Source organism: Fringilla coelebs (assembly GCF_963513975.1).
Source record: "Fringilla coelebs genome assembly, chromosome: 10".
In the NCBI taxonomy this organism is placed as follows: domain Eukaryota; kingdom Metazoa; phylum Chordata; class Aves; order Passeriformes; family Fringillidae; genus Fringilla; species Fringilla coelebs.
In genome coordinates, this window is record NC_140036.1 from 4,186,605 (window position 1) to 4,210,583 (window position 23,979).

The following is a 23,979-nucleotide window of genomic DNA, read 5'->3' on the forward strand; positions in this document are numbered from 1 at the left end:
GGGAGGGCTGATTTTTTAAAAATTTTTAAGGTTTTGTGATGATTTCTAAGTAGTCTGAGAAATGATGAGTTGGCAGTTTGGGGTTGGCTATTGATTTCCCCATTTGTGACACAACAAATCCTGCTGGGGAGGCTTGGGAGGGTGTTTCAGTTGTAGTTGCTTAAGTGCTGATACCTGTTTAGTTACCTGATCTGAGGAAACTGATTTGTTTATCACAGGGAAGATCAGAAAAACAGTATAAAGTGAGATTAGGAGGAGTTCTGTGAGTGTAGTGTGTCTGTCACCTTCCTTTAGTCCAAAAAAGCTGACCTTGAATGGTCATTTTCACACCCAGGGGGGGTCTACATGCTGAAAAGAGGAGGTTTAAATTCGCTGTGATGCATCAGAAATCTCTAAAGGGTCCACAAAACAGTAATAATAATTTTAAAAAATGTCTGTTTAATAACCTAAAGCAAAGTGGTACTTGTTGCTTCTAACAGGTTTAGCTGTGGATTGTGTCCATCCAGTTAATACTCAGTGCTACAAAATTGTTTTCCTTGAGATTATTCTGTTTGTACACTTAGAAAAGCCAGGAATTCTTTTTTTCCATGATCCCTTGCTGTATAGCAATTGGCTTTCCTTTCCCTTTGGATCAATTTTGGAGATACCCAAATTTCTGAATGTATTTCTAACATATTTTGTCTTCTGGAATGGCAAGTCATGGAATAATTTGTCCTAGCTTTTCCCTTTGTTGAACAGTAACTCTTATATTGAAAAGCAAAAATTAAAAGCTGTATTCCAGTCCCTGCAGTATAACCCTGTGTTGTGAACTGTGCTGCTGCTCAGCAGTGGTTTTTCTGTGACAATAAGTAATTTATTCTTCTCTTTACTGTGGTTGTCACTTTGTCTGTCCTTACTGCACTTCCCTGTAACCTCTGGGATGCAGGGAACACTCCCTTTACTTTGAGATACACACTGAAGTCATTGGATTTGTATGCCTTTTTGCTCTTTGACCTTTTTAAAAATAATATGAAATTGCAATGCTGGTTTACTGTAACAGTGGATAATCACCTTATTTGCACTATCTTTGAAATAATTTTCTCTCCTTTTCCACTCCATTTTCTTGTTGTCTTCCCACCCAGGCCTCCCTGTGGACCATGCCCAGCTGTCCTCCCTTGTGCTGAAGAGTCCCCTGGGCTTGAGCCCAGGCTTTCAGGTGAATGCAGTCACCCAGGGCTCGTCCCCTCTGCTCAGCCCTGTGCTCAGCGATGCTGGCGGTGCCAGGATAGAGGAGGAGGATGAAATGAAGAGGAAGGTAAGAGCACAGAGCTGTGCTGGGCACTGCAGGGGCCACTGAGGAGCTGTGCTTGCTGGGTGCTGAATGCTGATTGTGTTGTGTTCTGTGGTGGCTGGGGCAGAACTCCAGTGCTGAAGGGTTGGTTGGATGTGTTGTGCTGTTGTGGCAGGAGTCCCCTCTGCCCTCCTGGCATCTTCTCGTGTCTTCCTGGCATGGCCACTGGGAGCAGCTCCCTCTGTTTTAACAGGAGCAGCGTGTCAGGGAGCTGTGTTCAAAATCCACCTTTTGTACCCCAGAATGGAAATGAGTTCAGGTTGGATATTAGGGAAAGGTTCTTCACCCCAGGGCTCGTCCCTGGTTCCCCAGGGAAGTGATCACAACACCAAGCCTAACAAAGATCAAGGAATATCTGGAAGAAACCCCCACTCATATGGTTTATTTTCAGGTGGATGTGCAAGGAGTGGGGAGCTGGACACAATGATCCTCAGAGATCCTTATTTGTTATTATATAAGGAGTTTGTTTCCTGGGTTCCTTCCTTTCCTTGCAGTCTTGTCACAGTCTCATTGCTCTATTTCACCATACATTGTTCCTCCAGGTCATGCTTTCTGATCATAACAGGATCTTTAGCGGGGTCCTGTGGTCCCTTTAGAGGGATCCTGTGGTGTTCCCTTTGAGCTGTGGAGGACCTGAGCTCAGTGTGACCTCTCTCACATCCATGTCATCATGAGCTTGGTCAGAGAGCTGGCTGTGTTGAAGTTGTCCTCTCCATGGCTGACCCTTCTGTCTGGAGAGAGGTGGACAGTGCTCTGGCCTTGCAGAAGCTTGAATCTCACTTTCTGGAAAGAGGGGGACAAAAATGCCCCTGAGTTTTGCAGGTGCAGTGAGTCTCAAACCAGGAACAGCTTTGTGTCTTCAAGATGTGCTTTTGTCTGGGTGCTGCTCCTTGCCTGGGCTGCTTTCTTTATGCCTACCAGTGAGCACTGGTTGCTTTAACCAGGGACTCCCCCACATGATGTGGGGATTTCCTCACCCCCATGTAAAGCTCAGCATTTGCTGCATTTCTTCCAGCAGGATAAAGAAGTCTACAGTAGAGTTCCATGACCATTTTTCTGGAAGACTCTCTGCTCTCCTTGCCTTGCTTGCAGAGAGGTTTGTTGGCTCTGGTGCTTGAGAAGGATCCAGGACCTTCCATTACAGTGCAAGGAAGGCTCCACTGTCCAAAGTCAGTTCAGTCTGTGGCCACACTGGCATCTGCAGTTTTCCATACAGCCACAGAGAAGAAACCACCTTGTGTGGTCTTTGCTTCTGCTCTCCTGCTTGCCCCATCCAGTGTTCTGGTTGTCTTAACCTCTGTCAGGATCAGGATCCTCAGGCAAGAAGGTCACAGGCCCTGCTCTCTGGTGTCTTTACCACATTCTTGGGCACTTCCAGGCAGTTTTGTGATGCTGTTGAGTAACACCCATGGTGTGGACGTGGTGTGAGTGCTTGCCAGAGAGAGGAAGGTTTAACCAGTAAGTGGCAGCTGAGCTGCAGACAGCCCACCCCACTGGCAGCTTCCCTGTCTCATTTAGACTTTCTGAGGTGGAGTTTATAGCTTTGGCTGATCACTCTACTGTTAGTTTCCATAGTTATTTTAAAAATAACTCCTCTCATTCATCCTTATAGCTTGGAAATAATGAGCAGAGGCTGTGTTAGCTGACTTAAATGGTGAAGCCCAACCCTTTCTGCCACATTCTGCAAGGTCTGGTGTTTTGGCAGCTTGTGTTCTCCTTCAGGCTGAAATTAACTTATGAAAGTGAGACTCCTTAGAAGGGAACTTCTTTTTATTGTATTGATCTTAAGCTTGATCAACTCCTGAGTATTCCAAGGCTTTGATGTCTATTCAGAGGCATTGTTTTACACAAGAGGAAACCAGTATGAAGCTGGTTACATTTCAACAGGAGCTTTACAGCTTTGTTCTACAACAAAAATGTAATCTTACAACATCTCTCTGACTAGATCTCTGATTTGAAGGTGATACTGCTGTAGTTCCACCTGGTTAATCAGGGCAGGTTCTGCAGACTCTTCAGCCTTCCCACTGTGTGCTGTCTGCTCTTTGCTGCCGTGGTGCTGCTGGTCCAGTACTGATAACTTGAGAAAGATGAGGTTTTTTTTTGTCTTTTTAAATCACCGTGCTTTTTTTCATCTCACTGGTAGATTTCACCCTGTTCCTTTTCTAATGGAGGTTGGTTGTAGCAACCCACTTAAAAAAGGACATTAAACTGGGCTTTTTGGGGGACTTCCCCCACTCAGAGTTATTTTTCTGAAGCCTGGTGTTTGAAATGAAAAGTTAAACATTTTTGGCCATTACAAGTTCAGAGTAGAGCTCTTCCCTCCCCACAAGCTGGGGCTGCTGCATCTGGTGAGTGTTGAAGGTTTCCAGGTGGGATTGTTTGTGCATTATATGGTGACAGATCAGTTTTTCCAAGTGGGGACCTTTGCCTGGATGCCTGCTATGGCTGTAGAAACATTTTCTTTGGACTCTAGAAGGAGACTGCCACCTGAGAGAGTTCTTGTGTTTGGCTTTTGAGGCATGAGGTGATTTTCTTTCCCCTTGCAGAGCCTGAGCAGTAGTGAAGGTGTTTGGCAGGGCCCCTGTGCACTGTGACAGCCTTTCCACTCCTCTGGTGCAGGGTCTGCCCAGCAGCTGCTGCCAGCACTCAGCACAAGGGATGCACTTAGCACTGCTGCAAGACTGAAAAAAAGCAAGTTAAGGGCACTAAATTCCACCAGGGACAACTTGGAAAGAGCAAGAACTTCTGAGAATTAACAGAAAGGGCTGATGTGTTGGGGAGGGAGAAAGGAAGAGAAGGTGCCTGGGAAAAATAAAAGCCCTCTTGTGTCCTAGGTTAGCACAGAGTCAGCTGGAGAATGAGGCAGAAACCTGCAGAAGTGTTCAGAGGTGGAGAAAAAACATGGTCCATGCAGGCTCTGAGAAGTGCCAGCTTATCACCATGGTGTGGGTTTAGTTTTTAAAGACCTTCCCCCATCACTGCCTGCCTGTGTGGAAGTCATGCTCCCATGTTCTCACACCCCTGCATGCTCTGTGAGATTTCAAAGAAGTGCAGTAAGATCCTGTACACAGTCCAGAAGGGGAGGTACCCAGAGCTGTGTGAAAACATCCCTGACAGCAGAAACCCTCCTGTCTGTAAGGAACTGCCGAGGCTGGGATGTGAGATGGTGAAACTGTGTCACCTTAGGCTCCAGGGAGGCCAGAAAAATGATGATGTTTCCTTTGGGAAGAGGATGCTCCCTGAGGTTCCACAGCATATGAGGCTGCAGTCAGGTAAATAGGCCAAGGAAAAAAGCCAAGATCAGGCAGGACTTGGCCTGTAGGACAGGTAGATTGAAGGGGATGGCTGTGGAGTGAGTAGGAGCATGTCCTGTGCTTCCTTCAGGGAGTGGGCTGACATGTGGAACTACAATAACTAGCATAAAATAACCTGAAGAGAGACTAGACAGTGTCTCAAAATTAATTACTTGAGGATACACACCTCTTGGAATTCTCTGGACTCAACAGAGAGGTTACTGAGCAAGCAGGAGAATGTCTCCTCCATGGGTAACACTGAGCTGGAGGATTGGGAAACACTTAGTAGCTGTGCTTACAGCACTGGAGGCATCTCAAAGTGACTCTATAAAGAGAATTTTTAATTAACTCAGAACATACAAGGAAATAGAATAAAGAATTTTCAAAGCAGTGTTTCCCTCAGGAGGGGCAGAGATGGAGGAGACCAAATTTTGACATAACTCAGTGGCATGGAACTACAGCACAGCATAGTGAGCTAAGGAGACAAAGCAGTCCCTTACCTTGAAGAGTGACTAATTCCTTAATATGACATGATTTTTAGTAATGTATGTTTTCAGACTAACTCTGATTTTGTGTTGTAACTGCACAACATCTCTTGCCACCGTTTCATTCCTTTGTTTTTCCATATCCATTCTGTCTTCTCTTTAAAGAGCAGCCCAGAGCAATCATGCAGCCAACACAACTGCTGGGGTTTGATTTTCTTTTTTTCTTAGCTAATTAATGTGGTCTTCAAAGGAGTAGCTTGAGTAAAAGCTGTAAGTGGAAAGAAACAGTTTTGGAAAAGGACTGTCTGCAAATCTGTTGGTCTGTGTTTGATGGTTAGAGAAGTGTTTAAAATCTTGGTATCTTGGATTAAGTGTTTCCATATTTTTGTACAGTGCTCCCTTGATTTGAGGTGGAAGTTTCTGTAATGGAAATGTCCAAGGCCAGGTTGACAGGGCTTGGAGCACCCTGGGCTAGTGGAAGGTGTCCCTGCCCATGGCAGGGGGTGGAATGAGATAAAATTTAAGGTCCCCTCTAACCTAAACCATTCTATGATTCTAAGATAATTGATATATAATTGGCATTAGTTTTTAACACTCTAACAATATAAAGAATATTTTCTAGTAAAGTCAGCATTTGGGAATGTGATACTGAACAAAGAGATGTCCTGTTAGCAATGAGCTGCTCCATTTGCACCCAGCAAGGGGAAGTGGATGTGAGGTTTGAGCTGATGCCCAGGAGGAAATGGTGGTTTGTGTTTCAGTACTCACTGGTGTCTGTGTGTCCTTCCAGCGCTGCCCCACAGACAAGGCATACTTCATAGCAAAGGAAATCCTTGCCACAGAACGCACCTACTTAAAGGACCTGGAGGTCATTACAGTGGTAAGTAGCTTTGACTTTATTTCTTTTCCTTTTTTATGACAGATTTGGGATTGTTAGGTTGGAAAAACTTGGAATTTCTTCTTGTGATGTAGCATAAACCATAAGCCAAGTAGCTGTCCCCTTCCTTGTTGCATAGCTCCTTCTGTGGGAGAGCAGATACCTTCCCTGGACTTCCAGCACCTGCTCCAGCAGCTGCATCCTGTGCCATCCTGATGACCTAGGCAAACTTTTGCTGTGAAAACTGTGAACAAGGAAAGCCTAAAAACATTTTGCAGGAGTCCCTTACCTTGAAAGAGTGACTAATTTGTTAATATTTACATGATTTTTAGTAACGTGTTTTCAGGCTAACTCTGATTTTGTGTTGCAACTGCACAACGCTCCATTTCAGTGATATCTGCCAGCTCTGCTTCTAGCCTGGCTGTCTTCTCTGTGCTTTTCCTTGGGAGCTTTTAGCCTTGGAAAGCTTTTAGCCTTGTGCCTGTGGATCTGTGAGCAGGTGACAGTTGCAAAGGGCATCGAACCCATGGGGGTTTGAAGAGTTTCTTCTTGTTTTGCTGCTTGTTTCTTCCTCCTCCTTTCACCCAGAATAGACAAGTGAGTCCCAGTTTGGAGAGCAGCATGAATTTCTAGTTCATGTGCTTCTAAAAGAGCTTTTTTGTTTGTGAGCTCCACGTTTGAGCACCATGACTGTTGCCTTTCTATAAACTGTTGTTTTAATTTCATTAAAGAAAAGCTTGAGTCCCTCAACGCTGCGTGGCCTCAGTGAAGGTGTTCTCTGCAAGCTCATTGAGCACCATCTCACTCCAATTCCTCCTACAGGCTTCCCAGCACTTCTAAAAGAAGGGGGAATCCCTCAGAAAAAGCTCAGAGGATTTTTGTAATGTCCCTGTCCCTGCCAGAAGCACTACAGTGTGGAATGTGACCTCAACGAGATGTCTTCAGCTGAGTGACTGGCACAGGGCTCCAGGCCTATGAGAGCAGTTTTATCTGCGTGGAAGTGGCAGCAGCTGGGGCAGCCACTGGGTAACTGACTGTCACTCAGCTGTCCCCAACCATCCCATCATTGCATTCAGAAACAAGCTTGTGCCCAGAGCCAGCCATGGGCCTCATCTTCCTCATATTTGGCAAGGAAAAAAAAAAAAATCCCATCTTTCCATTTTTCACAAATTACCTCTTCCCTAAATACTACTTCTTCCTCCCTGCTTTTTCCCTGTGCATACTCTCTCCTCCCCCATCACTGCAGGAGCAGGAACTTTCATGGTAACAATGAATTTCTGAAGCAGAGCCATTGATGAGAATTTCTGGCTTTCTGGCAGTGGTTCCGCAGTGCTGTGATCAAGGAGAATGCCATGCCTGAGGGCCTGATGACGCTGCTCTTCTCCAACATAGATCCCATCTATGAGTTCCACAGAGGCTTTCTGAAGGAGATTGAACAGAGGCTCTCACTCTGGTGAGTGACCAGGGGGACCTTTTTATACATCCTCACATCCAAACCACACTGCAATTGGTTTTTCTGCATCGTTAGGAGCAAGGAGAAATCTTCTTTGAAATTAAAGCTGTGAAAAAAGTACAAGCCTTGTTGCACAAAGGCCATTTTCCAATCTTTGCCTTGTATATAATATCCTGTAGTTGTATGACTTGTGCACCAGAGGGTTTTGTAATCACAGAATCATTTAACCTTTAAGATCATCAATTGTTGATATAATCTGATAGTGTCTCTCAAACCTTAAAAAAAAGAAGGAACACAAGATCAAAAAGATGATGCATGTGTTTTTCCCACACCTTCCAGTTAATGAATCTCCAGGTGAAAAACAAGGAAATACTTTTGTGATTAAGGTGGGAGTTTGGTTCTTGCAATGCAGAATGTTTATTTCACAGATGATGTTTTTAGTCTTTAAAACTTTGTATTATTTTCTCCTGACCTGACTGTTATATATTACAGTATAACTCCCTTTCAAAAGGAGGTGATCAACATAAACAAAGTATGAACAAAAAAAAATTCACAAAATCAGGTGGGGTTGTGTTATGACATTTATGTGGAGGTCTGAAACATAAAACTCTCAAAAAGACTTTCACACAAGTTCCTTTCTAGTCCTTTCTCAGTTTTTTAAGCATGTCTTTGTGTTTGCTGTTTTGTGCAGCACCCATATTTAATGTACCAGGTTTTCAATCTGAACAGCGAAATGAGAATGTCAAATGCCTAAAGATTTTTGTGAATTACAAGGGAAGATGGAGGGAGAAAAGAGAAATTTCTTGATTCCCCATTCTCCTTTGCTCCTCACTGTGTGTTCCAGGGAAGGCAGAAGCAATGCTCACCTGAAGGGGGATTTCCAGCGCATCGGGGATGTCATGCTCAGGAACATGCACGCTCTGAAGGTAACACAGCATGCAGGACCTGGAATTTAGGGATTATTGAGGTGTTCTCTTTGGTTTTGTTTTGTCAAGGATCAGAGCTCTGGGTTAATATTTCCATTCATCACAGAATCCCAGAAGGGTTTTGGTTGGAAGTGGCCTTAAAGCTCATCTCATTGCACTCCCTGCCACAGGCAGGGACACCTTCCACTCACTTCACCAAGGTGCTCCAAGCCCTGTCCAGCCTGGCCTTGGACACTTGCAGGGATCCAGGGCAGCCACAGCTTCTCTGGACAGCCTGTGCCAGGGCCTCAGCACCTGATATGGTCTGGTTCTTAAAATTATTAGAAATGCAAAAAAAATTAGAAATGCAAATGAGACCATCTGCCAAAGTCAATAGTATGGGCTTTATTTAATAGTAAATATCAGAGAGAGAGAGAAGGAAGAGAAAGAAATAGAAGAGAGGTGGGGGAACAGAAGGAGAGGGACAGAGACAGATTAAAGAAAATATCACTGCTCAGTGCATCCCACCAGCATCCTCATGATCCTGTCCAGCTGGTCTTCTTGGTGGTGTGGGTCCCCCACAAAACACAGAATCCAAGGAATTAATATGTGCTCAGGCCAGGTGGAATGCCCAGGTACCTCCCCTGGAGGAGGGCAGCTCCTACACAGTCTGTTGCAGCAGACTGAAACACTTTGCATCCTGTGCAGTCCTGTGGTGCAAGGCCAGAGGGATGAGTCTGGGGAGCACTTTGGGGGGGTATTTGATGGATCATGACACCCCCCCCAGCTGCCTCCCACCTGCATGTCCCATGCATGTGGCCATCCTGGGGCTGGGGGCTTTTACAACTGATCCAGTTGGTGTAGGGGGGAGGATGGGTGTTCACTGCCTCTGACCAGAGGTTTCACCACTCACCCAAAACTCCTCTCCCTTTGTTTGGGGGGTTCTGGCAGACCTGACCTCTTGGGCTATGGCCTCCCACACCCAAACCCAGCCAGAAATTATTTTCTTCTGGGTTTGGCCTTGTTTATTCTCCCTAGACCCATGATTATTGAATAATAGTATTCCCTTTATCTTATCAAGGCATCTTAACTCTCAGTCCAAAGTTCCAGTCAGGCATCTTCAGGGAGGGCTGGGCTTCTGTGGCTGTAGCTTCTTTGTACAGTTTGGGCATCACAGGCAAAAGGTTCCTAACAGTGTTTAATCCATGAACTATCAGATTCTAGTATCTGACATCACCCTCACAGGGAAGAATTTCTTTCCAATACCCCATCTAAAGCTTTTCTTTTTCAGTCAATCTTGAAGTAACTTGCAAACAGTTATTGTTGAGAAACAATTTAAAATGAAAACATGGTAAAATAATTTCAGGAAGGTTTTGTATCACTGCTGCTTATTTAGCTACCTTAAGAAAAGGTGCTTGTTGGTTATTCAGCAGAAAACAAAGAAAATATATTTATTTAGCTCCCTTGTTGAGACCTTGATTCACAAGGCAGAATCATTTCTTCTGAAATGAAGTCAACTTTATTTGGAGCAGAGTGCCTATGTAGGACAGTTATATTAGTGCTGCAGTAGTGGAGTAATTATTTAATTAAAACCAGTGGCTTGAATGGGAGTGCAGGAGTGTGGGACTGCTATTTCCACCACCAGCATTTGGAATTCCCAGCAGGCACAGGCACAGTGCCATACAAACACCTATTTTGACCTTGACTAGGAGCTGCTTGCCTCTTCCTTTAGTGACGAAAGGCTGTTCTCCTTTGATCCAAGTCACTTTTTGTCCCATTTCCACAGGAGTTCACCAGTTACCTGCAGAAACACGACGAGGTCCTGACGGAACTGGAGAAAGCAACCAAACGCCTCAAGAAGCTGGAGATGGTTTATAAGGAGTTTGAGCTGCAGAAGGTTTGCTACCTGCCCCTCAACACCTTTCTGCTCAAACCCATCCAGAGACTGATGCACTACAAGCTGATCCTGGGGAGGCTGTGCAAGCACTACACAGCTGAGCACCGGGACTTCGCCGACTGCCGCAGTGAGTGAGCGCCCGGCCCAGCCCAGCTCAGCCCAGCCCTGCTGGCAGCACCCTCCCCATGGACACCCTAAACTCTGCCTGTGCCCTGGGAACACAAGAGTTACACACTCATAGAATCTCAGCATGGTTTGGGTTGAAAGGGAGCTTAAAACTCATCTCAATCCCCTTCCACCATGGACAGGGATAATTTTACTAGACCAGGATGCTCAGAGCTCTGTCCAGCCTGGCCTTGAACACTTAGGTTGATTTATTTTCAGTTATGCCCACAAATTCAATATAAGTGCTTCTTTTTCCTGGCATTCCAGGAAGTGGGTTTCTCATGATGGATCCCAAAGCTAGAAAATTTTCTTGTCTCCTAGCAGGGAAAAAAAGAGGAGTTTTTTTTTACAAACTTTTTATCATTTAGATGTAAAAATGTGACCAAAAAATGTTTGTTTTGCAGCATCAGAAGCATCAGTGTGTATTAAAGTCCATTAATGACAAAATAATCTTTGGCAGAAATAGTTTGGTTTGATTTTTTCATTTACTTTCAGCTACATGGTAAATGCTTTTTGATTAAGCAAAATCTCAGCTACACAATAATCTCCAGAAGCATAGGAAATGCTGTGAAGTCACTTGCTCTTTTTACCCTTCTGTAAAATACACTTAAATTGGCATTTGGAGATTGTAGGTCCCTTCCACATGAGCCATTCTGTTCCAGAATTGGCTATAAATTTCAGATCTAAATTTCAGATTCAGTTTTCCAGGGGAAGAATGGGTGGCCTGGGTTGCTCTGCTCTGGTCCCATTGGTGCTGTTCTCCACACAGATGCCCTGAAGGAAGTCACAGAAATGACCTCACAGCTGCAGCACAGCCTCATCCGCCTGGAAAACTTCCAGAAGCTTACAGAGCTGCAGCATGACCTGATTGGGATAGACAATCTCACAGCACCTGGCAGGGTAAGTGCCTCTGCTTAGTTTTTAGAGCCTTTGCTGGTTTTATCTCCAAGGAAGTGCCTTTGAAGCATGGATTTGCCATCACTGCCCCTCTGGTCTGTGTAATTTCATGCATCTGTCTCTTAGTGAATGCCATGGATGGTGGGATCATCACCTTGGTGATATTCTGAGGAATAAATCAGAAAAGCTTAAACTCTGGCTGCAGTTCTATGTTTCCAGTACAGACACTGGGTGTGCTGGGGTGTGGTGCTCTGTGAGTGAGTGTGTCCTACTGGAAATGCACTCCCAGCTCTGCTTGTTTCTGCCTGCTGCAAACTCAGAGAGCACAGGGATGGTGAGAGCCCCAGCACTGGGCTGAACTGGTGTGGTGCCTCTGTATGACAGGAGTTTGTGCAGTTCCTGCCTGCTTTTTTGTTTCTTTGTTTTTGGTAGATGTGCTGGGCATAAATACAGGAGCATTGAATGTGCTTTGGGGATGCTATGGCAGTCACTGCAGTGGGATGGAAGTGTGATAGGTGAACTGCTGGTGTCCAACAGGAATTCTGCTCCTTTCCCTTCTCTTCCTTCACTGGTTTAAATGCTGGCTGCAGCACGGAGCTGATTCATGTCACAAAAAAGGAAGGGAAGTGTCATTGGGCCTCCCAAGAAATCTGTTAGTGATCATTGCTGGGCACCAATTGACATCTGTGTACTCTGGAATGAAAATAAAATTCCCTCAAGTCAGGAAAGATCAAACATTGTTTAACTCTTTCTTTTCCACTGCAGGAGTTTATCCGGGAAGGTTGCTTGTACAAGCTCACTAAGAAGGGCTTGCAGCAGAGGATGTTCTTTCTGGTGGGTGTTGCTCCTGACTTTTATAAACCCAAAGTCTTCAAGATAAAGTTGTTGGGGAAGTGTCTTTTCATGTGCTTGTGTTGAAAATCAGCACCTGAGACTGAAAACTCACTCTAAGCAATGTTTTTAGAGGGTGTGGTTGTGGTACTACTCTCTGGTCAACTTGGTTCCTTAATGGCACAGAGTTTTAACAGAATTTAAAAATTGAATTTCCTCTCTTATAAGTAAACAAAAGAGAGGTTGGAAGGGTAGTTGGCCAAACTGAGAAATGGCATTTTTCATGCATCTACAGTGGCCTTTAAACAACACATTTTCAAGGAGACGTCAAAAAATCCTTGGCCCTGCCTGCTGCTTTCAGAGCACTGATTGTTCTCTTCCTGCCTTTCCAGTTCTCAGATATGTTACTGTACACAAGCAAAGGGGTCACAGGGACAAATCAGTTCAAAATCCACGGACACCTGTCTCTGCATGGCATGTTGGTAAGTGGTTCCATGTTGCACCACAGGGTTAAGGAAATGGCTTTGCCTTAGGTAGCTGAGGAGTCCCTTCAGGGCACAAGGACCAAAGCCACAAACTGCTCCAAGGCAGCTCTCAGCAGCAATTGGACCTTGATGTGTATCAGACAGAGCTTTCTTAATCTGCAGGTGATGAGTCTGTTCCTTCCACATTAGCAAAACAGCTGGAGCATACCCTGTTGCCCATTCATTTTCACACTGCTGTGAGAGGCTGATCTGGAAATAGGGATTTATTTATCCTGGTGTTTTGTCCCCCTGCACACTCCTGGGCATGTAATCAACCCTCCTGCCTCCCCACACCTTTTCTAACAGGATTGTTCTTTCTGTCTTTGGTTTGCAGCTGATAGTGCTCGACCCCCCGGTGAGTAATGAGCCAAATCTGCTCCAGCCCTTCCTTTCCCTGCCCTGCTGGAAGTGCTGCTGTGTCCCTGCAGTAGAAACACACCTTAGATTTTCATAGAGAGCCAAAATAGACTTGAAAGTAGCTGGTATTCATCAGAGAGTTGCTGTTCTGCACTTCCTGCAGCAGGGTTGGAATCCTGTTTTGACTCCAGTCCCAGCCAGCACAGGACAGTTTTAGTCTTTGTTGGTGCCTGAGCACTGATGAGAAAAATCTTTTCTTTTCCTGCAGGTGGAGGAGAGTGACAATGAATGGTCTGTCCCACACTGCTTTACAATCTATTCTGCACAGAAAACCATAGTGGTGGCAGCCAGGTAATCATGGTTTTCCTGTGGCTTTCATGGATTCCTTCTCCAAAAAGTTACTGCTCAAGTGGTGCAGAGCCAGAGGGGTGTTTCATGCATCCTCTGGACTTCAAAATAAGCCCAGGGCTCTTCACAGCTCCTTTTTCAGTGTTGAATTTTGGGAAGGAGCAGTTAGTTTATCCTGGGCTGATCCCCAGGGTGAGCAGCAGGGAAGGGATTGGGATTGTGCCCCTCTGCCCTGCCCAGGTGAGACCCCACCTGCAGAGCTGCCCCAGCCCTGGGGCCAGCACAGGAAGGACCTGGAGCTGCTGGAGAGAGTCCAGAGGAGGCAACAGGGTGAGCAGAGGGATGGAGCAGCTCTGCTGGGAGGAAAGGCTGGCACAGCTGGGAGTGTTCACCTGGAGGAGAGAGGATTTGGGGTGACCAAATTGTGGCCTTGCAGTGCCTGAAGGAGCCAACAAGGAAGATGGGAGAAGACTTTGGACAGGGGCCTGCAGGGACAGGACAAGTGAAAATGGCTTCCCACTGCCAGAGGGCAGGGATGGATGGGAGTTTGGGAAGGAATTGTTCCCTGTGAGTAGTGAGGCCCTGGCACAGGGTGCCCAGAGAAGCTGTGGCTGCCCCAGCCCTGGAAATGTCCAAGGCCAGGTTGGACAGGGCTTGGAGCAACCTGGGACAGTGGAAGGTGTCCCTGCCCTCATGGGGTGGGATGGGATGAGCTTTAAGTTCCCTTCCCACCCAAACCATCCTGTGATTCTGTGTTTCTATCTGACCCAAAACACAAACAGCAGCCATAAGTTTGCTGTTGGGTTTGTTTATTTGGGAGTTGCCGTTGTCATCCTTCAAACCACTTCAGGAGACAAAAATCTAAACATACAAATATTTTAGAATGAAAATTCAGAACATATGAATTGCTGTGAGGAGGAGAAAGTTCCTGCAGGATCTCATGGAGGAAGCTGAGGAAAAATTAAAGGCTGTCTTGGAGATAAATAAAACCAATCCTTTTTCAGCCTAAATTATCCCTGTGCAGTGAGTTTGGTGCCTTTTTGTAATTAGGATGGCTCCTACACCTGCTGTCAGGATCAGCTTTAGGAGTTTTTATCTTTCTGTAAGTCTGCTGTGAAAACCCAGCTGGAATCAGGAATGCCAACAATGCAGGGTGGGAGCACTAAATCTCAACCTTAAATCATAGGGGTTTTACTGCTTGTTAACCTGTTCTTGAAAAGTAACCACTCCAGTATGTTTATAAATCAGGTGTGTAATGGCACAGGAGCCAATACATTTGGTATGCAGATGTATTTTTTTTAAATTCCAACCTAATACCTGCAAGTTTTTTTAAGATCAACCATTTCTCAGCAGCTGTGAGTCATAAGGTGCTTGAAAGATTCCTAAATTTAGAAAAATAAATAGATTTTTTACCTTGTCATGACTTTAAAATAGCTCAAAGGTTACCTGTCAAAAATAAAAATTGCTGCTAGGCTTAGGCCATGTGTGGAATTTTCAGTCTAAATTAAAAACTTTCAGAAAAAAGAGGTGGTTACCAAAACAAAGAAATGTTGTGGCTGTGTCTAAAGCCAAACCTTCCACTGTAGCATCCCTGTGGATACAGATACACCCTGAAGGGATGTGAAGGTCTCACCTTGTAGGATCCTGGGAGGGGGGAAGGAAGTTTCCTCTTCCTGCAGTCTGGGTTTTACTTGCTTGAGATGTCAGGTGCTCTTTAAAAGATGGGCTGTGCTTCAGGCTGCCATGTATCCTTCAAAAAAATCATGGCTCATATCCCCCATCTCCAGAATTCCTATCCTGACCCCTGCCAGCTGTAAAGTCCAAGTGTTTAATTGTTAATTTAATCTTGTTTCAAGGCTTGACTAGAGAGGTGGAGGCTGCATGAGGTCAGTTTCCTCTCTGGAAAGCTCCTGCTTTGGAGGAATTCTAATTTTGGTTTTATTTACCTACTGGAAGGATACTGTGCCTTGTTTTGGGCTGTGCCTTCAGCACCTGGGCACAACTCTGGGCTGGCAGATGCTCATTGCCACTGCTTCCCTTGCAGTACCCGCCTGGAGATGGGCAAGTGGATGGAAGATCTGAATGTGGCCATTGAGATGGCCAAGAAATCCACAGAGAAATCTGAGATGCTTCTGGAAAATTCCGTCTGCAACCGCTCCAACAGTAAGTGCTGTTCCCTGCCTCCTTGAAAGCAGCAGTTGTGCTGTCCTTTCTGCTTTTCCTTTTGTGAGTTTGATGACATAAATGATATATTTTTATAGTTCATATGATAATGGAGAGTTAATTGGGCTTTGGTTTTAATCAAAAGAGATATGCTTGTCTTCCTAGGTGTTGAAGGTAGCTTTAAATGCAGCTTTAAATGCAGCTCCCATTGCAGAGTTGTTAATTTTATGAGGTCCCTTAGAAAGGGATTCTATAAAATCCTAAAAACCCTTATATAGATTTTTCTCAATTTAACTATGGGGTGAGTTTTTTGGTCCAAAATGCAGTGTCTCTGGAAGTCAGCTTTTACAGCCCAGTATTCCTGTGCCTGTCTGGCGGTGTTATGGCTGTGCTGAAACATGAAGTATTTTTTCTTGGAGATCTCTGTTCTATTCCTTGACTCAAGATGAAGTGTGGTCATTTTTGTTTGTTTCACACACCACTGACTCAAACCACTCTGTGATTTTATTCTGGTGGAAGGTTTCCCTGCCCATGGCAGGGGGTTGGAATGATGAGCTTTAAGGTCTCTTCCAACCCAGACCATCCTTTGATCCTGTGAGTCAGCTGCCCCAGGCAGAACTGAGTAAAGAAGCCCAGCCTGATGCGCTCAGAGTGGTGCAGGAGCTGCGTAACCAGTTCAGTGTGACATTCGGCGAGAGAAAACCGCCTTGCTCAGCCATCCCAGCTTCTCTTGCTTTTCTACTGCACACTTTTCTTAAACCACTACCCACTTCTCCTCCCCCAGGATCCTCTGATGAGGTGTCAGTAGAGCAGGAGTCCGAAGATGACATTCACTCCTCCCGTAGCTCCCTGGACAGGCAGAGCCAGCACCGTGCCAACACCACCATGCACGTGTGCTGGTACCGCAACACCAGCGTCTCCATGGCCGACCACAGCGCGGCCGTCGAGGTACCCGGGGCAGCCCCTCCTGCCCTGGCCTGGCCACAGCTGCTGTGCCCAGGGAGAGAGTGGGGACCCACCACCTCTGCATGCTGTCCCCTGTCTGGCTGGCTGTCTGTGTGTCTGCTCTCCGTGCAGCAGGGCTTTGCTCGGGCAGCGGGAACGAAGCGGGGAAGGTTTACAGGAAAGCCAGGATGTGCTGGGGCTGGATCCTCCTTTGGGGGTCACCCTGCTTGCTGGAGGACTGAGCACTCCCTGTGCTGGGCACTGCTGGTGCACCTCAAATCCTGAGGTCAGTGTTGGGACTCTCACAACAAAAACGACCTTGAGGAGCTGGAGTGCGTCCAGGAGCAGCTGGGGGGGCTCAGCCTGGAGAAAAGGAGGCTCAGGGGAGACCTTCTGGCTCTCCACAACTCCCAGCCAGGTGGGGGTTGGTCATCCCCAAATTGTCCAGGGAACAAGGACAGGACAAGAGGGAATGACCTCAAGCTACACAGTGGACGTTCAGGTTTGGAATCAGGAAGAATTTCTTAGCAAAAAGAGTGGTTAAGCATTGGAACAGCCTGCCCAGGGCAGTGGTGGGATCACTATCCCCAGAAATGTTCAGAGAATGTGTGGATGTGGCCCTTTGCTCAATTGTTAAGTGGAATTTGGTCAAATTGATGATTTTGGAGATCTTTTCCAACCTTAATGGTTTCCTCTCTATGATATTTTCCTTTAGAGACTGACTGTGCTGTACTGAGCTCTGGTTAGCTGCTGTACTGCACCCAGAATTCAGAAGAGGGAATTCAGCTGGAATTCTCTGCCCTTCCCTTGCTGGCAGGACTGAGCAGCCAAGTGTGTTTTCATGGCAGCATCATTTTATGCTGAGCAGAGATGTTTATTACGTGCCCATGGAGGTGTCCAAGGCCAGGTTGGATGGGAGTCTGAGCAACCTGGTCTAGTGGAAGGGATCCCTGCCCATGGCAGGGGTTGGAACCACATGAGCTCTAAGGTCCCTTCCAACCCAAACCTTTTTGGGATTCTGTGAGCCACTGGTTCCTGCAGTCTGGGTGTTCCTCATGGTGCAGGGCAGCACTGGTGGCACATTTGGGCACTGAATCCTGCAGATTTCAAGGCTGATCAGCTCAGCACTCCTTACACTGCTTGCACTGACTCTGGTTTTACTTTAGGCAGCAGTTTGGCAGGGCAGGACAGCTGCCTGGAGGCTGGGAAGGCTTCCAGAAGTGGGAAGGACCCTAAATAACAGGGACAGAAAAAGGAGGTCACTAACCTGACAGAAGCAGTGGGGCAGGGGGGCTGCAGCCTGTGTCTGTGCCTGCCTGTCCTGCTCTGCTCTTGAGGCACTTGTTTAAGTGCAGTTAGAAGTTTGGGCACTGGAGCTCCTGTGTTTTTCTGATAGAGAGACCTTGTGGATCAGCTTGGTGAGGGAAGTGCTGTAGATGTGACCTGGGCTTGAGGTGCAGACATTGGGCACTTGAGCTGGCTGCTGTTGTGGCTTCTGTTGGAGGGGCCAGGCCTTTCCCTGCTGACACCAGGGGACAGTTCTGTGCATGGATAACAAGCCCACCCTGCTGCAGGCTCTGGGATGGAATGTGTGAGTTCCTGCACTCGCTCTCACTCTGATCTGTTCCATGTTCTAACACGTCATTTTTCTCACAATCCATTTTCCTTTGACAGCCACCTTTCTTGCATCACTCCTCTCACCCTAACATTCTGTTTTTCTCTTTCTCTCCCCCTTTCTCTGCTCAGTTTTCTGCTCTCTTGCTGTTTCTCCAGAGCTTCCTCCTCGCTATTTGCTGGGCCAGGCCCAACGGCCCAACACAATCACCCATGTTTGTTGGTACCGGAACCAGAGCCTGTCCCTGTCTGATTACTTGTGCATGATCCAGGTAAAGATGCCTCTCACACGTTGTGCTGGTGGGGAGGAGCCATGGGATGCCCAGGAGAATGTCCTGCTTCCTAGCTGCTCACGTGAGGATCCTCATCCTCAGAGGCAGATGTGTGCCATTGCCTTGTTAAGGCAGGATTTCCTCCTGTTTATGCCTCAAAAAATGGTTCTCTCTGTAAATCTGCCACATATCCTGTCTTTTTCTCAAATTACAAAATTCCTGTGCTGCCATTCCATGCCAGAGGTTTCCCTGTCCTGCTGGCTGACTCCAAGGCAGTGGTGTTCCCCTCCCTGCAGCCCCTTCCATGCCAGCTTTGCTTCCTGTAGCTGCCACGTGTTGTTTATCTCCCAGCTCTGCAGCCCTCTGTTTCCTCTCCTGCTTTATTTCCCTTCTCACACAGTGTGTTCCACCTGGGTTTCTGCATGTCAGAAAGGGTGGCTGAAGGGGAGGGACCCTGCTGGCTGTCACCATGCAGGAGCAGGGTTGGGCTGCAGCAGGATGGCAGCCTGTGATTTCAGGGGGTTCTCTTTTCCTTCTGTGCCAGAACCAGCTCTCTGGGTATTTGCTGAGGAAGTTCAAGAACAGCAATGGCTGGCAGAAACTGTGGGTCGTCTTCACCAACTTCTGCTTGTTCTTCTACAAGACACACCAGGTGGGCAGGGGTAGGTGAGGGGGTGAAGGGCAGGGCCCTGGGGGCATCCTTGGCTTTCAGCTCCAGGGGCAAAGCACTGCTGTTTGAGGGAGGGTCCATGGGGAGGAGGAGGTAATTCATAATGCAGCTGCTCTCTAAAGGCTGTGGGCACTTCTCGTGGGACTTAATCAGAATTTCCAGTTCTGATGGTACTGAACTTCTGTGGGTGAGGGGAAATGTCTCCTCATGCAGTGACTGAGGGATGGGAGGGACACAGCAGCCTTTGGGCCTTCTTTGCCCACTTCTCTCTGTGCTGGGATTCAGCTCAGCCTGACAGGCTCCAGGGATTTTTCTGCCCATGGTGCATCCAGCACCTGCTTGAAAATGAACCATGGTGCAGTGCAATTTTTTCATTTAACTCTGCTAACCCAGTAACTGGGTTATTCTGGCTTCTTGTCTTGAGGTCACATTTCTTTTGTGAGGGTTACTTCACCTTTTTTGTCAGATGTCTGCTTCTAGTTCCATAGGAAGGGTACAGAGAAGGAAGAGGGAGCCCAGGAGGCAGCATTGAGCAGAAGCAAATAACCATAAAAAATGAAAAGGGTTGGGGAAGGTTTAATCCTAAGCTGTTGGTGGCCTTGCAGAAGAGTTCTCCTGTTGTCTCCTGAGCAAGAGTGCACAGCCCTCCCCCGTGGTACACAGGGTGCATGGCACTCAGGGCTGGGCTCTTGGGCTCTTGCAGGATGATTATCCCCTGGCCAGCCTCCCCCTGCTGGGCTACACGGTCAGCTGCCCTGTGGAGGCAGATGGCATTCAGAAGGATTATGTCTTCAAGCTGCAGTTCAAGTCCCACGTGTATTTCTTCAGGGCTGAGAGCAAATACACCTTTGAGAGGTAATTTTCTGTTTTCTCTGTCTTGGTTTATAACCTGCTGTTAACTCAGTGCTTGGTCATTCCATCCTCTCTTAATCAGGGAATGTAGGGAATGATGGGCATGTGACTCCATTGATTTGGGATGCTGAACAATTGCTTTATTAAAACTATATTATATTACATTATACTATACTAAATTACTTACTAAAGAAAACTCCTGTCTCCTGACAGTCAGGACACAGCTTTGAGTGATTAGTTAATTAACATTAACCAATTAATATTAACCAGGGAATGATGGGCATGTGACTCCATTGATTCAGGATGCTGAACTATTGCTTTATTAAAACTGTATTATATTACATTATGCTGTACTATATTAAAGAGATGCTATACTATACTAAATTACATACTAAAGAAAACTCCTGACTGTCTCCTGATTAGTTAATTAATATAAACAACCATCACCAGAATCCAATTATCAAATCCCTTCAGGTAAACAATCTTCCTAACACATTCCACATGTACAAAAACAACAGGAGCAGCAAGTAGAGATAAGAATTGTTTTCTCTTCTTCTCTCTGTGCTTCTCCAGGAAAAATCCTGTGAGAGAGAATTCTCTCTGTTCAGAGAATGTGAATGCCACACTCTCTCTCCTCCTGGTCTGAGTGATCTTCCAGCACATTCTCAGGAATAACATTCCCTTCTTCTCCCCACCAATGATATTTGGAGATCCCTTCTCTGACAGAACCCTCCTCTGTGTGTGGGAGAGCTGGGGATACACCTGGAGCTGTGAGCTGTGCTTTGTGCCAGGAGTCTGGGGCTTCCTTGGGGCCAGGGAGGAATGTGGGAGGGGAAGGGCCGTGGGGTGCTCAGCTCCTCCAGCTCTTTGAGAGTCAGATTTCCAGGTTCTGTAAAGAGTTTTTTGGGTTTTACCTTCCATCTCTGGGAGCAGAAGTTACAACACGAGGCTGAGAGCAACAAGTGCAGGGCTCCCTTTCACTTGTCTGCTTTCTCTGTAATTACATTTTATTATTATCATCTATAATTACAATTAATTGCTTTTAGGGGCTTCCACAGAGACTCCAAACTGTGTGAAATGCACCAGGTACAAAACTTTGCTGCTGTGTTGACAACCCCTGCTCTGGGTCCTGCCACGCAGGGTTGGATTGGTAGTTTTGGAATGTGGTTTTACTGAGGTGTCACATGTCCCCCTTCCCTGGGAGAGTGTCACACACTTGTGAACAACTCAGGTATCTCCTACCTGAGCCATAAGTTGTGCTCTTCAATGCACTGGGTTTGTGGTAGGGATTTCAGGGGAAAAATGTCCAATTCACAGTGCATTTGTCTTGCTTTTTTCACTGTTGCTTTGCTTTTTTCCACAGGAGCAAGACTGTTACCTATTTTCTAATTTATTGTTAAGAAAAGCAATAATTATTATCAGCTTGTCATCCTTGAAAACATTGAGGAGAGAACACAGTGAGCTCTCATGAGAGTTCTCTGGAGCTTAGAGTATTGTAGCCTCATTACTTGGACAGGCAACCACGTTCTGCAGGGTATTTGCCACATCTCAAGCTGTCCCTTTGAAGAGTTAATTTTTCAGAAGTAAAAGAAAGAAAATGGCTGTTTTGGGAGGTTTGGGAAAGGGGTGCCGCTCATAACAAAGGACAAGATTCCCTGTGAGTGAAGGTTAAACATTTCTCATGTCTTTTTTTGGCAGGTGGATGGAGGTGATCAAAAGAGCTACCAGCTCTCCAGCCAGGTCGAGCCTGCTGCTGCCCAAGGAGAAGGACACTCACACAGAGTGATGTGGGGCAGAGCTGGATCTCTGCTGGCAACACCAACAAAACAGGTGGGAACAGGAGGCTCTGGAGTTGGCAAAGCAAAGACCCAGGAGGCTCCTTCCCCCCAGAATGGAAAGTGGGAGTGAGGGGCTGCAGACAGGGATCACATCCATTCCCAAAGGTGTGGAAGAGGGTCAAGTCTGTTGCAGCTGAACCTACGTAGAGAGAAGCCAACAACAGCAGTGCTGGCTGCACCCATCATGGAAGGGTTCTTGTTCCATGGTACCTGTACAGTGACACCTTTACCTGCCCTGAAGGCAGGTCCCACCTTCTTTTTTATATTTTGACTGGATGATCAGCACACATGGGAGAAACCCAGCAGCTTCCAGGGGTGCAGCTGGCTGGCAGCAGTGGTGCCAGGGCTCCCTGTCCTGGGTGCTCGTGGGGCTGGCAGCACAACCCATCCTGCTGCTGCTGTAACATCAGCCTGCTGGCACAGCTGCCTCAGACAAACAGGAACACACCATGTGCTGGCTCACTCCCAGCTCATTCTGAACAGACACTGCAGATCTCCCAGCACAGCTCTGCTCCTCAGGAGTCTTCCAGGCAAGCTGAGTCTCTGCAGAGCTGTGGAGGTGTTGGTGGATTGTGGATCGGTGCAGGGGGGTGCATGGTTTGTCCTCTGAACTCAATCACTGTTCTCATATCACTCCAGTTTCTTTATCCTGTAGTAGGAGTTAATTAAGGCACGGGATGGCAAACACTCTCCACTCTGGTGTGGGTGATGTTTTCAAGGCATTTAAGCACTGTAGGAGAACAAGCCTCTGAAAGTCACTGTTGCTTGTGCTTTTGTCATGCAAAGACTTGTGAAAATCCCTAATCTTCTGTTTCAGTTCGGGGTGGGATCCATCTTCTGTTTCTCATGAAGGTGTAAAAGTCACTGGATTCCAGGTGGAGCATTAGTGTCTGTGGACTCTATTAAATTTCTGTATTAAATCTGAAATGTTTGCAGCTTGTTCTCTTTTGTAAAGCTGTCACCTTTGGGTGCCTCCACAGAAGGACTGACATTTGCTAAGTGCCACAAGATGCTGTTGGACGTGGCTTTGATGGGCTGTGAGGACTCTGGTTCATATTAGATAGAAAAGTGTTTGTGCACTAATGGAAGGAACAAGGCAGTGAAGCAGTGAAAGCAAAAGGAAAGTGTTGTATGCTGTGGGGATGGAGGAATGTGGAGATCCCATGGGACAATGGGATGGACAGAGGTCAGCACAAGTGTTCAGGTATGGTCTCAAGCATTTGTGGGATGAGGACTGAGGGGAGGGGGAATCCAGAGGGATTTTCTTGCTTGGCATTTGCATCCTAGAGGAGTGACTGCAGACCCAGCCTTTGCCACCGCTGTCATGAAGACCATTGTCCCAGCTAAGTTAAATGTACTTAATTTATTAGTGTCTTCATTTATTATTTTTTTAATTACCTGTTGTAGGTGTATCCATGTGGATTGATTAGACATGTTATACTGTGGCTGATTATGACTGTTCAAAGTAAATAGCATCTTGGTATAAAACTCTCTCAGCCTGTTATTCCTGAGCTCACCATCCCCCTTCCTGGCCCACCATCCAGGTTCAAGTTACTCAGAAGTTTTCCACATCTCTGGATCTCAGCTCACCCTGTACCAAGTGCTCTCCATCCAAAGTGGGGCTCCCACAGTGAGCAAGAGTCTTCCCTTAAGGTTTGTGGGCTGGTGAGTGAATGATCCTTTAGCTGTTTCTGTGCTGAACCTGCAGCTCAGCATCTCTCTTGAAGATGCAGTGGTTCAGGTGGGGTCTCTAAAGCAGGAGCCTCTGGAAGGACAGCAGGCAGCTAAAATCCCTTCTTGGTTTGAGAATGCCGAGCTCGAATGTCTGTGCATTTAAAATGCAGGAGCTCAGGCTAGGAATGCCAGAAACATTGCTGTTCCTAGCAGAACTGCAAACACCTTACCTCAGTGAACTTTAACAATGGTGCAGTGGATTATGCCCAGAGATGGAGACTCCACCATGTCCCTGCCCCACCTGGGCCCAGGAGGAAGGCAGAGAGCCCCTGGTGCCAGTGCAGCCCGAGTGTAAACACTGCAGGTAATGAACAAACTCCAGCAAGTCCCTGCAGTGCAGCTCCAGTGCACAGCTCTACCTTTGCCAGCAGCAGGGGCTGCCTGGAGTGCCAGCAGAAAAGACTGATGTGCCTGCAGCTGTTGTCCTTGCATACACAGCACTTGGCTCTGGGGTCTCTTATAGATACATGAGGAAGATGTGGGGGAAGACTAAGAAGAATGCAGAGAAAAGCAGCTGGAACCCATCCTT

General features: G+C 46.6%; 1 protein-coding gene across 2 annotated transcripts in view; it reads left to right on the top strand.

Moving 5' to 3' along the window:
* FARP2 (FERM, ARH/RhoGEF and pleckstrin domain protein 2) overlaps window positions 1-23,193 on the top strand; it is a 72,014-nt gene extending 48,821 nt beyond the window's left edge. For both annotated transcript variants that reach the window (XM_084212479.1, XM_084212478.1), the window contains exons 14-27: window positions 1,122-1,294; window positions 5,899-5,988; window positions 7,305-7,438; window positions 8,283-8,364; window positions 10,130-10,367; window positions 11,175-11,305; window positions 12,068-12,136; window positions 12,526-12,615; window positions 13,283-13,365; window positions 15,407-15,525; window positions 16,310-16,473; window positions 18,901-19,008; window positions 19,730-19,881; window positions 21,577-23,193. In XM_084212479.1, the coding sequence (XP_084068605.1) occupies window positions 1,122-1,294; window positions 5,899-5,988; window positions 7,305-7,438; window positions 8,283-8,364; window positions 10,130-10,367; window positions 11,175-11,305; window positions 12,068-12,136; window positions 12,526-12,615; window positions 13,283-13,365; window positions 15,407-15,525; window positions 16,310-16,473; window positions 18,901-19,008; window positions 19,730-19,881; window positions 21,577-21,664 (1,721 nt within the window). In that variant the 3' untranslated portion in view covers window positions 21,665-23,193. The remainder of the gene's footprint in view (window positions 1-1,121; window positions 1,295-5,898; window positions 5,989-7,304; window positions 7,439-8,282; window positions 8,365-10,129; window positions 10,368-11,174; window positions 11,306-12,067; window positions 12,137-12,525; window positions 12,616-13,282; window positions 13,366-15,406; window positions 15,526-16,309; window positions 16,474-18,900; window positions 19,009-19,729; window positions 19,882-21,576) is intronic.
* Window positions 23,194-23,979: the final 786 nt, after the last annotated feature.